This window comes from Xenia sp. Carnegie-2017, unplaced genomic scaffold, assembly GCF_021976095.1.
Source record: "Xenia sp. Carnegie-2017 unplaced genomic scaffold, XeniaSp_v1 HiC_scaffold_1, whole genome shotgun sequence".
Lineage (NCBI taxonomy): Eukaryota > Metazoa > Cnidaria > Anthozoa > Malacalcyonacea > Xeniidae > Xenia > Xenia sp. Carnegie-2017.
The window spans coordinates 3,681,946-3,694,206 of NW_025813402.1; the positions used below are offsets into that span (position 1 = coordinate 3,681,946).

The window sequence follows — 12,261 nt, forward strand, 5'->3', positions numbered from 1 at the left end:
CACGTGTGTGTGTTTCTGATTTTTTTGTCTTTAAGTGATCTTCCAAATCCCAAATGACCATGCAAGATTCATTTACAACTTGTTCATACGCGAATCTATCCGTCTTGAAAAACATAACAAAACAGCTACTTTCCGTGCGCGCAATGTGAACGTCAAAATAAAAAGAAATATTTTTTCGAACCTGATTTCTGGCAATAATAACATCATTTTCAGTCGACAATAGCGTTGGAAATATAATAAAAAACAAATTCCAAAGAAGCAAGACATCTTGAGATTACAAAATATGAATCAGAACAAGACGAGAAGTGAAAAACATAACAAAATAGATACCTTCTATGCGCGCAATGTGAACGTCAAGATGTCTTGTTTCTTCGTAATATGTTTTTACTATATTTTTTTTAACTGTCGGCTGCAATGGCTTTAATAGCATTAAAAACGGAGATGTTGTTAGTTATAGCTTATCATCGCAATGAGAGGAAGTCAAGTGTTATTTTACAAAAACTTTAATCATTACTAACTGAACCAGCTTGCCATAATAGAAGGCAGAAGTTTTTACGAAGAAAAAAAGTTTTTTTGTTCCATATGTGATCAGTCGCAGATTTTTAGTAGACCGAGGTTTCTATGAATCTGGTTTAAAATAAGCATCTAAACATCCACGCTCGTATATGATATATTTTATAAATAATTTTACAAATAGTATTTTTCGTAAATTTCATTAGTCTTATAAGTCATAATCAATGTTTTAATAATCTCCATGAACGTATCTTATAATTATAATCGATTTTTTCATTTTTCATATATGAGCTTCTATTCAGTGAAAATATCTTTATGTATGCCGATCAAGGTAGACAAAACACAAGTGAAAAGTTGAAACAGTCACAAAAAGAATACGTAACAATCCAGTAGTTATTAATATCTCACCAGCATTCTTTACATAAAGCAAAGTTCAATGTTAGTAAAATCTCTCGATATGGTTATTGAAGCCGCCTAACATCCAGATCTCGTATATTAGATAAAAAATTTCCGAATAAATTTACCAACAATCTTTACATAAAGCAACTTGACCTTTAATAAAGTCACGACACGGACAAAGTCTTGTCTGCATGTTTGAAGATGAAACACAACTGTATAATAATGGTTGTTTTGTAAATAACAAATCTTTGTTTTTCATCATACGATGGTGCAACCAACGATTCAACATTCTTTACATCTTCACAATTCAATTTCACTCTAAGAAAGATATCGTGTCATTTATAAACATAAATCACAATTATTATACCATCACAGAGAATAACTCTCACCTCTTAAACCAAATCTTGTGATTCACTATTTCCCAATAGGAAGGTTCACATAATAAACCTAAAAAAATAAAGGAGTCACTAGATAATTATCGTAAATTATAAAATTCATCTCTTGATTCAAGTTAATTTGTGTGCACCTTTGTTCCAACATGCATCTTTACAAGATTGACCAACTTTTCCGTTTACAGTCATCATGTTCTTCAAAGGAGGCCACTGATTTTCTTTACAAAACTCCTGGATAGAAATATACATTAATTTTTTAACTGAAAATATACTTGTTAAACACCACACATTGAAATTTACGTGCATGTTCAGATGAGTTATTTATTTCTATATGTTTTCTTATTAACTTACCAAATGCTCAACTTGAGCGCTCATTCTTTCCAACATTCCCTCGTGTGTATACTCATAAGGAAGATACGGCTTCAGCTGAAAACAAACCCTTGATGATGCGCAAACTGACAGACGTAAACGGTTTATAAAACTATGTTGGTTTTACCTCAGTTTTCATGATCTTTTCCATTGCTTTTGAAACCTCACTGACATTCTTTATATCAATAGTGTATACATATGGTTCGCCTATAAACTGCTCTGCATATGGATTCTGTGACGTCACTAGCCTTCGTGTTGGTTTTGACGCAAAGAAACCAGAATTATATCTGTTGAGGGGATCTGGAAACTGCGGAGAAGTTGAGCATTCAATCAATTTAAGTAAATGTTCAACGTTGCATTTTTTTACAATAATATTTATCGTAACATATCGAGAGGTTTTTTTAATTACGTTTTTATTTCTTTATCTATATAAAGAAGAAAAGTATATTTTTACCTTAGGGTTTAAAAAAGCTGCTCCGTTAGCAAGTGCTTCAAGAGGAGCGGGTCCTTCAAATGGAAAACCAAGACCAACAAAAACCTAATTACAGACAAATGAAATATTTTATGTATGCACAGCAAAGTTTCTTTCTCTCTTAACTGCAAAATTTAACTGCATAATTAGCATGTTTGAAGATTAATTAAATCATCTAGTTGATTGATGCAATATGCAATAGCCTTACCTTTGATTTCTGCAACAGGTTTTCCAAAGTAACTCGATCTATAACTCCGTGGTTTTAACGTATTTTGGTATATAAGACGGCCAAGTCTTTTCTGTCAACTACAAAGCAATTAGAATAAACATTTCTGTATTTTTTTATTTGCCTTGTTTTAGTAAATATGTTTTTATCTTACAGTGAAAGTGGCATGAATTTCGACATAGTTGTGAATTGTATCCAAATATCTTGGATTTCCAATCTAAGAGATTCGAACATAACACATTAACACACTGTATTATAAACTGTCACGTTTTTAACGATTATGCTTACATCCCAGTAACCGTCTTGCTTGCCATAAACCACACCCATTTTCTTTTGGCGAAGATGATCATTATTAGTTGAATTTTTTGTACCAGTACCAGACACAAAACCAATGAATGAGTTGTCTGGACTATGAGCTAAAATTTTGTATTTTAATTGCAGTTAACAGGCAAACAAAGGAAACTGTTTGTTTATTGTTAAAATGTTCATGACATGAAATTTCACAACGAATTTATTTGATTGTATTGTAAAGAGCATAAAAGACTTTGTGGACTCTTTAGTACCATTAACTTATTTTGCTTTTTTCTAGGTATATTCAACTTTATTCGTTATGCAAATAACATTCCAAACCACATCAATTTTCTACATTACAATATTGTTTTATGCACAAATGCAACTGTTTAAAAAATGCATATGCAGACAAATATTTGTAGAGCTGCAAAATTTAGATATTCCAGTCGACAAAACTGTCATTTCTCAATGCTAATTATGCAATGTGAAATCATATCGTTATCATTTGCATATCGATGAAAATTACGTATCTCCGAAAGGAAATAAAATTACACATATGTCTACAAGAGGGAGTGCATATGAAGTTCGTGAATGTAAAAAACAAAGTTTATAAAGTCTTACGGAACATTGTCATAAACTGTCGGAGATTCAATTCCAGACCTCCCCATCCACTTTTATAGTCTTCGTTTGTTTGCATAATTTTTTTGTAGTTGAATGGCGCTTCCGTTCCAAACGTATCTACAACTCGTGTTTTACACCTAAAATGATCATCCGAAATATTATATCCTTGCTTATCGCAAAATTAAACCTTAAATATTTCTTGTATTTTCTTCGAACAGATCTTAAGCTGGTTATTATCAACGACATATTACTGGCCGTTTTTTACCAAGGGAACGTGCTCCACTCCAACCACCCCTTATTCATGACGCTTGATTTCCATCGTAATGTTATTTGCCATGTACGATAGGAGACAAACATTATGATTTCTGGCGATTGGATTCATTGATTTACAAATGAAAATTTTTGCTCATCTAAAATTGCTTGACCTTTAAGATGATGACGCAGTTAAAGCCACGCATAAAAGAAACAATGTTTAAGGTTGGTCACCTCGGCATTTTTTAGCCGTAGTGATAACATGAAAATCATGCATAACTTGCCTCGTCGTTTCCCTCGACAAATGCCGGAGTGCCGAGAAGAACGTGCAAAACATGCGTTTGTTAACTAAAAAGCAACATAGAAAATATTTTCCTGTCTATCTTACATACATATCATGCTGATTTTAATGCACTAAACTGCATAGTGTTTGTCATAAGTGACTAAAATAATCTTAAAACCATAGTTACTCAGGAAGGAATAAAAATTGCAATGATTTGTTCTTCATGTGTAAACTAAACACAACATTTCACAAAAAAACGAGTTGACATACTTGATATCTGACCAAAAAGGACCAATAAACTTATTTATGATTTGAACACCATAAATATCTGTGTACAACAAGTCGAACTCGAACCTTTGCACGGTTTTGTTATTTATACATCCATTTCCGTCGGTGTGTGGAGAATATCTAAATTTTCGGATAAAAAATACGTATAGGCAGTCAAAAAATACCAACACTCTTCAGCTTCTAGGACTGAAATACGAAAGCTGATCTTACGTTTACACAGAACCATGTAGCATTTTATAAACAAGTCTTTTCATAACCTTTCATAGTATTTTTATCAGGGTTCTTATTCAGCGTCTCTCGTAGAGTGGCTACAATTCCCCTGCTTTCTCGTAGTGGCTATTACTAAACATTTTATGTAAAAGTTCTTACTAATGACAATGACATCGTCAAACAAACCGCTTCATATCGTTATCACTTGTAATAACAGTGACGTCATGACCAAGTAGATATAATGACGTAATAATGTCACTCCATTGAACCAACTCTCCTAAAGGTCCTCCGGAAAACGCTTGCTTCAAGAAAAAAGTTTGGAAGGAAAACGCTCCAAGAAAAACAGCCACCTAATATTACCGAGAAAATGCGACGTATAAAATTCACAAAGCTGCAGACTATACTGTATGTAACGAACTTACTCTTTTTGTCCTTTTGTCAACAGTCGTTTTTGCTGAGGTTTTTTATCGCTGTAGCCCAGTCGTCTTTCATTGATTTGATACGATTTTTCATCCAACGATAATCTGTATTATTAAATGGCCATTGAGTAATCAAGCCATCGATTGATGAGCGTATGATTGCCTGCAGATAAATTTTCAAATCAAACATTATTTTAAATAGGAAGTCTTTATGACTAGTCCAGTTCGACGACCTTTTTGTCTTTCAGATTCATACTGTGTTGCGAGAATGACTTTGTTCGCCAAGGTAGCAGTGGACACCATTTTTCGACCTATTTTAGAGAAAAATACAAAATTTTCTTATTTATTGAGACAAAATTGTTGAGACCACTTTTTAACACGATTTTATTTTCAATAGTTAACTCTTATTTATCTACGAAAAAAAAAGTACAAAAACGGTCACTATTAATTAACTGAATATAAAAATAAAATATAAAAAATCTTATTTTAGAATCTCGGGAAGAACACATAGACACAAGCATGGTAGAATTCACAAAGAAATTGCTGGGAATGAATCCTATACCTGTCCAGTCGTCATAAGTGGCCTTACCTCGCTTAAGTAAATAAGAATCTGACAATTATCATCTTCGCCTTTATAAAATTTTCTTCTTTAAAGCAAGTTTGATTCCACACCGTTTTCACGTACTTTAAAAAAATAAATGCAAATGAAAACTTCATTGCAACCTGTTTTCGTATTTTATAACGAATAAAGTCTGAAGTATTAATATCAATTAAGAATGTTTAACTGCATGAAGTTTTATAGGAATTTTCAACTCGTTTAAAAACATAGCTATGTTTACCGTACATGCATATATGATATTTACCAATACTTTGTCATCACAAAGCGGATACAAAGTTGATGGTTTAGGCACGTCACAAACTCTTATCGGAGTGTATTTTGTACCTGTATCAACGTGAACATTTATAGCTATGAAAGTTGAAAATTTAAAATTCAATTTTTAAATTCCAGTTTAAATTACTACCTTTGTTATGATCATTTTGTTTAGTTTTTGATAATAAATTCTGTAATGAGACATCTTCCTTTTCAACTGTGTTTCCTAAACTTTGTTCTCCTAAGTAACATTTAAGAAGATTACTTTTAGGAAAACAACATTTTAAAGAACAAAGCGAAAATTTGTCGTTGAATTTTTTGTATCATTGTGAAATTATGAAATCTTTCTGGGGATCATACTTTTCACGTAAGGATGGCGGGGGTGACGGTAGGACAATAAAGTGGGAGGGGGGATTCTAATAACAAATTTTCAATCTTTAGTTAAGTGACATAAAAATATTGTGTGTTAGCAATTTTGTCGCATCAAAACGGCAAACAAAGCATTGCCACATCATATTTGATATTAATGAAGGATAAAATTGAATGTTGTTTTTTTGTTTTAAACAAATAATGGTTGTTTTCAAGCCAAATGATCAGTTATCACTCATCAATTACGATAACACACTTTATTAACCATTTAATAATTGCTCCAGTGAAATCTCAATTTTTCGGTGTCTGTCGGTATCATTTTCCGGGGGAGATGCTTATGAATTAAGGGGGAACGCACACACAATCACAATAAAGTACAATGTTACATGTTGTAGATCGTCCAGGTTGGTAAGTCCTGAGTTTTGTTGTTGTTGACTGACGTTTCGACAACCTTAGCGGTAGTCATCTTCAGAGTCAACCTTAGCGGTAGTCATCTTCATCTTCATTTGACTCTGTCGAAACGTCAGTCAACAACAACAAAAACAGTCCTTCTCAGGACTATACCAACCTGGACGATCGACATTTACAAACATGGAACGATACTCCCGGGTTGAAACTTTTTTGCTTTAAAGTAGAATGTTTCGAAACTTCGAAAGTAGCGAAACACAAGAAATTATTTAAATACTTTAGAACTGATATCTGAAAATATAACTGCTTGATTAATTTATCTTTTATATCATTTTAATATGAGCAAAGATCTGAATGTAGGCCATGTTCAATTATTATCCACAATTCTTCCAATCGATAACATGAAAATGTGAAGCATGCAAATGGAACAGTGCCTGCCTCTTTTGCAAATTGTTTAGCATGCGTTGATTCGCAAAAATCTTTGACATTTCGCGGCTCATCTCTCAAAAAAAAAGTGTTTGTTGAAAAAATTTTTGGGAGAGACCAAATATGTGCGCAAATATTTGAAACCAGTGTAAATATCTGTCAAAAGTTGATGTCAGTAGTAATCATGAAAAAATGTTAAGACAAAAATCGTCTTTCCCTTTCATTTGCCACTATTTTTAAAAACTCAACACATGCTTATATAAATTTTTTATTTGTTGAAAGGAATCAAAATGAGTCCTATATTAGAAAGAGGAGTCCCTAATTTAAAGCTGTCAGAGGATTAAAACGTAAATCATTGCAAAAAACGATTTCTAAAGAACTATACATATAATAGAAACTAATATAAATAAAGTTACTTAAAATGTTGTTTTTCGAACTTTTTGAACACCGCTGACGATGCTAAGTCCAATGTACCAACCAACTTTGTAATCCTCTCTGTTACTCTTTGTATTTATTTATCATTTTATCACTTAGCTACATTTCCTAATCCTGTAAGCCATAATCCAAGTTATATAAATAGATGTGTGGATAAGTATATATTTTCGTCTCGTATTTAGCCAGTTCTGTGCTTATTTGCTTCGTTTATCTCGCACTCTTAAGTTCAAAATATTGATATGTCCTGCTTGGATTACTTGGTAACAAACATGCACTAGCTAACTTTCTTGTAAAAACGCTTGGCGAGTCTGCCTGCTGCTTTTCACACTATCTACGGAGATGAGCATGTTAAATACTTAATTGTTGAAAATTTATCATTCTATGAGGTGAAACAGATCGACGAATTACTTATTTGACAAAGTTGTGGTTAGTTTCGTCAACTACAACATACAGTATTGGCTCTTGTATAGTTGTATGTTTTGATTACGAGACTACTCTGACCAGGAATAGACTTTAAACATAGACAGAATATGCTTATTTCACAAAATTAGATGCATAACAAGGAATGAGATTGATTTAAAACTCGCTAAAACGATAATCAATTTGATGAATGTTTACAAAACAAATTGTCATGCATGATTTTGTGTGGATTTTCGTGGCAGTTATTAAATGATACAGATTGGCTGTTCACATATCACTCAAGAAATGTCCGACGTAGAAGCATAAAAGATTCTTGTGAAGAAAATGTTGTAGCCATGACTCACCGATGCCTATTTGTTAAGTGTCACCGTTTTATTATTCCTAATGAAAATCCCCGCACTCATTTCTGTTGGTGTGAAGTAGTTCTTGTTTTAAAGGATAAAAATGTTGCTATGAAATGGCCATTTGAAGCACATAAATGTAAAAAAATTCTGTTTTGGGTGAAAATTTTAGTTCAGTGTAAATATCTCAACTCGATGTGTGCTCTGTGTGTATTCGTGAATTTTCATACATTTGTTTACTATGTAGAACGTTGTACAAAGTTTTGTATTTTGTTACATAACATTTTGAGTTCCACCCTCACTCTCTTGAAATTGTAAATGTTATTTGTAAAAACGCATTCGACGAGTGCCTATTTTTTAGGATTCTCGTACAAAAATTATGCTGAATGATCAATGTGTTTTTTGTGTTTTTAATAACATGTAGGTACTTATAATAAGCTTGCCGGCTGATTATTTTATGCATAAAAAATATAAAAAGTTTAGAAACCCCAAATACAAATAACTCAATGAAATTCTATCACGCAAAAAACTATTTATGGCTCACTTTTTCATGAAAAAGAAAGAAATGAGACAACGCTTTCGATACTAAATATGCACGTTGTGATATTATTAAATTTTATGGATATAGCCCGCGTACCTTTTTTTAAATTTTCTTCTTTCCCCATTACATTTTCTAATTTTTTTACCATGTTTGTAATTGATGCAATTATTCCCAAACAGACAAGCAAATACAATGTCCTTGACCGACATCGCCGCATTTCTTTGATTCAGTAAAGTTTTTAAAACGCTGAATATTGGAAAGTTTTCTCTTTGATTTTCACGTGCGCATAACAGTTCACACACCGCAGTAGCAAAAATAATTATCAATGCCACATCACAATAAAATGATTATATTACGTATGAAGCAAGTTTTAAAATAGTAACATGAGACAATGATTGCATATATTCTGCCTTATTTTAGATATTTTCTTTTTTTATAATCGTTTGTTTTGCCTATGATGGAAATATCTCTGGAGAGCAGAATTGTGGTAGTTATATTACATAAAGCCGGTGTTAAGAATGTCGAATAACGCAATTCACTGGATAGGATTCTTATTCATTGTTTTACAACTATTTGCAAGGCATACTAATCAACGTTTTAAAAAGTTATGATTACCATGTTTTTTGTCATCCGAAAGTTATTTCTTTGAGCTGTCAAGCTTGTCACCTTTGAAGGCGGTAACTAGTAGTTTCGTGTGCGTAACCAGGACGCCATAGAGAGATATTATATTTGAAAGTGTTGAGATTATTTGAACTTGCGACTCCTGATTGATACATTCAGCCACGCTAACTTACTTTGTAATCAATAATTATGCATCTTCAAAGTGACAAGTTTGACAGCCCAAAGTTATCAATGGACAATTCCATTCATAGAGAAACCAAGGACCGGTTGGATAGCGTTATGCATTTGATAACAATTTTTTTAAAATTTTTTAAAACCTTTTAACAAGCAAAGAGGTTACGAAATTTCTTTGTCGTAACACCTTTTTTATAAGTTTGAAAATATTTGCTATCCAATAGATAACGCTATCCAGGCTTTGTGAAACCGGCCCCTGGTCTCTTCGTGAAACTTGTCCATGGTCCCAGATTAGAAACTACTACATAATGTAATATCCAGTTACATCACGATGTTGACCATGGTTACTTTGACGGGTAGCTCATGATTCTTAAGGCGGATCTCCACTAGACGATTTTTATGACGATCGTCTTAAAAATTCGCTGCGCCACATGCGCAGTAGGAAATAAAAATCGTCAACTAAATCGTCAAGCGCTCGACGAAAAGTAGAAACGGTTTCTACTTTTCGTCGAGCGCTTGACGATCGTCGTAAATTGAACCAATGAAATTTCATTCCGTGAAACTAATTACCATTTCTCTAAAGTCAAAATGGCTGCCACCAGTGGAGAAAACGAATTCCAACTGAACGGTACAAATCCTGTAGAAAATATTCCGTCAGAGATTCAAATACTTGCATCTCCGAGGAATATCTCAGTGGTGCAACATTTTGTTGATCAAAATGTTGTGCAAGATGTTGGAGAGCTCGATAAGGAAATGTTTTTGCAAGCTCTCCGAGACTATAGTTGCTTGTGGGATACAAGCAATATAAACTACAAAAATAGGACCATGAAACTTAATGCATGGAAATCTTTGTCTCGAATGTTCCAGCGAGAAGGTAAGTGTTCTAAATTAATGGAGGACTTCAAGAAACTTGAGAATTTCACTTGTGTTGTTTGGTTATTGTGATGTAACATGTTAAACATGCTAAAGTGGACAGGAAAACTTCTCGACGTTTCTGCGTAAGGGTGTTCGTCTCACCATTTCGTTTGACTGTGCTCCTTGACTATATGTGTTATTTCGTATTTTATGTCAACTCTAACAAAATTTGTTTCTTGCCCTTTTTCAGTTCCATACCTTCAGAAAAATTTTAAGAACCTTAAAGATTCTCTAAAAATGCCTTGATAGGAGACGAGCATTGTCTAAATCTGGGGCAGCTGCTTGACACTTCCAACATGCAAATATTTTGAGGTTATGAGATTTCTTCATGAGAAAACAAGCAATTTGGAAACTCACAGCAATGTGGATCTTGAAATCCAAACAATACCAGAGAACATATTGGACATATCCTCATCACAATCTCCAGGACCTAGTCAGCCTTCTTCAAGCTGTTCAAGTGTATCAGATGAGGCAAAATATGGTAAAAGAAAACGTCCTAATTCTAACGATCAACTAGATCCATTTCTTGACCATGTGAAGAGTATGGACCAGAAAATGGTAAATTATTTAGAAGGATTGTCAGGTAGAGAAAATGAAGATAAGGATGAAGCAGAGTTATTTTGTATGAGTCTTGTTCCAGTTTTAAGAGATATGGAAAAAAGCAACTCAGACAAGCTAAATTAAAATTCAACAGCTTTTGTATGATTTACAATATTCAGATAGCTAAAGAAAATTGTTGTAGAACTTCACATATCGCATTAAAAATTAATAACATACTCTCACTTATACAAGATACATGCCTTCCAATGAATACAGATATATAGCAAGTGAAATCATTTATTTTTAAAATTATAGCTTAAACATGTATTGCTAACTACATAAGTGAAAAACCCCCTTTCGTATGAAAACCCATCACATCACTAATGCTCATATTGAATATAAATAGCTTTAAATTTGTTTTTATTTTGAACACCTTACTATTTGCCACTGCCAGTCAACTGCTCCTTCATTATTAAAATAATCGGCAAATTGTTCACGAACCCACTTAGCTTCTGCACCATAGTTATTTGATGCACCAACATCTGTAATGTCACCCAATCCATTCATACAATTTGCATCTTGTCGCCACTCACCAGGGTTAAACTCATTACCCATTTGCCCATCTTGATCAGCAAATGATGGTGGGCAGTATAGATTTGAATCGTCATCTTCATTTATGCTCATAAGGAAGTTATGCAATGCCACAACAGCTTTAGTTATGGCAATCACATTATCAACTTTGGCAACTATAGGCCTATGAAACACACGAAACCGACTAGCACATATACCAAAAGCATTTTCAATGACACGTCTGGCTCTGCTTAGCCTGTAATTGAAAATTAGTTTCCTCTCAGACAGGTTTGAAAAAGGATAGGGCTTCATCATGTGGCGTTTTAGGCCAAATGCATCATCCCCTACAAATACGTGGGTAGTACTTTCGTTGAATGGGTAATCTTGCCATCTGTGGGCATGTTGAGAAGCTTGTTTTCAATAGCATAGCCAAGATTGCTGTTGGCATACACGCTGCCATCACTTTGCCGCCCACTATCACCAATATCAACCAGTGTGAATTTATACTTTGCATCACTAACTCCCAACAAAACAATGCTATGAGTCTTTTGTAATTAAAAACTCGATGCCTGTCCAGCAGGAGCAAACATCTGCACATGCTTTCCATCAATTGCTCCCAGCATATTAGGAAAGTTCCATCGATCTTCAAAATCTTTAGATACTTTTTCCAGTCACTTTCAGTGCAAGGTGTTTTCATGAAACCCATTTCCTTTAGTTTGTCCCAAAGTGCGTTGCATGTTTCGTAGATAATTCGACCAACAGTCGTTGAGCTCATTCTATAATTGGCAGCGATAGTTGTATGAGCATCCCCAGTTGCCAAATATCGCAGAGTGACTAAAAGTCTTTGATCTACACTTATTGGTTCTCGCATTTTCGTCTCTTTCTTTCTTATCAT

The 12,261-nt window shown here is 33.6% G+C and overlaps 1 protein-coding gene across 1 annotated transcript; it reads right to left on the reverse strand.

Moving 5' to 3' along the window:
* Positions 1–654: 654 nt before the first annotated feature.
* On the reverse strand, positions 655–12,261 carry LOC124450082 (alpha-1,6-mannosylglycoprotein 6-beta-N-acetylglucosaminyltransferase A-like). Its single transcript, XM_047000810.1, is given in 19 exon segments — positions 655–1,130; positions 1,177–1,230; positions 1,302–1,359; positions 1,439–1,535; positions 1,656–1,730; positions 1,801–1,980; positions 2,128–2,211; positions 2,354–2,409; positions 2,412–2,451; positions 2,526–2,588; positions 2,660–2,787; positions 3,284–3,420; positions 4,089–4,226; positions 4,503–4,666; positions 4,758–4,898; positions 4,969–5,046; positions 5,325–5,382; positions 11,302–11,550; positions 12,029–12,261. Coding segments are annotated over 19 exon segments (2,130 nt in total). The 3' UTR covers positions 655–1,033.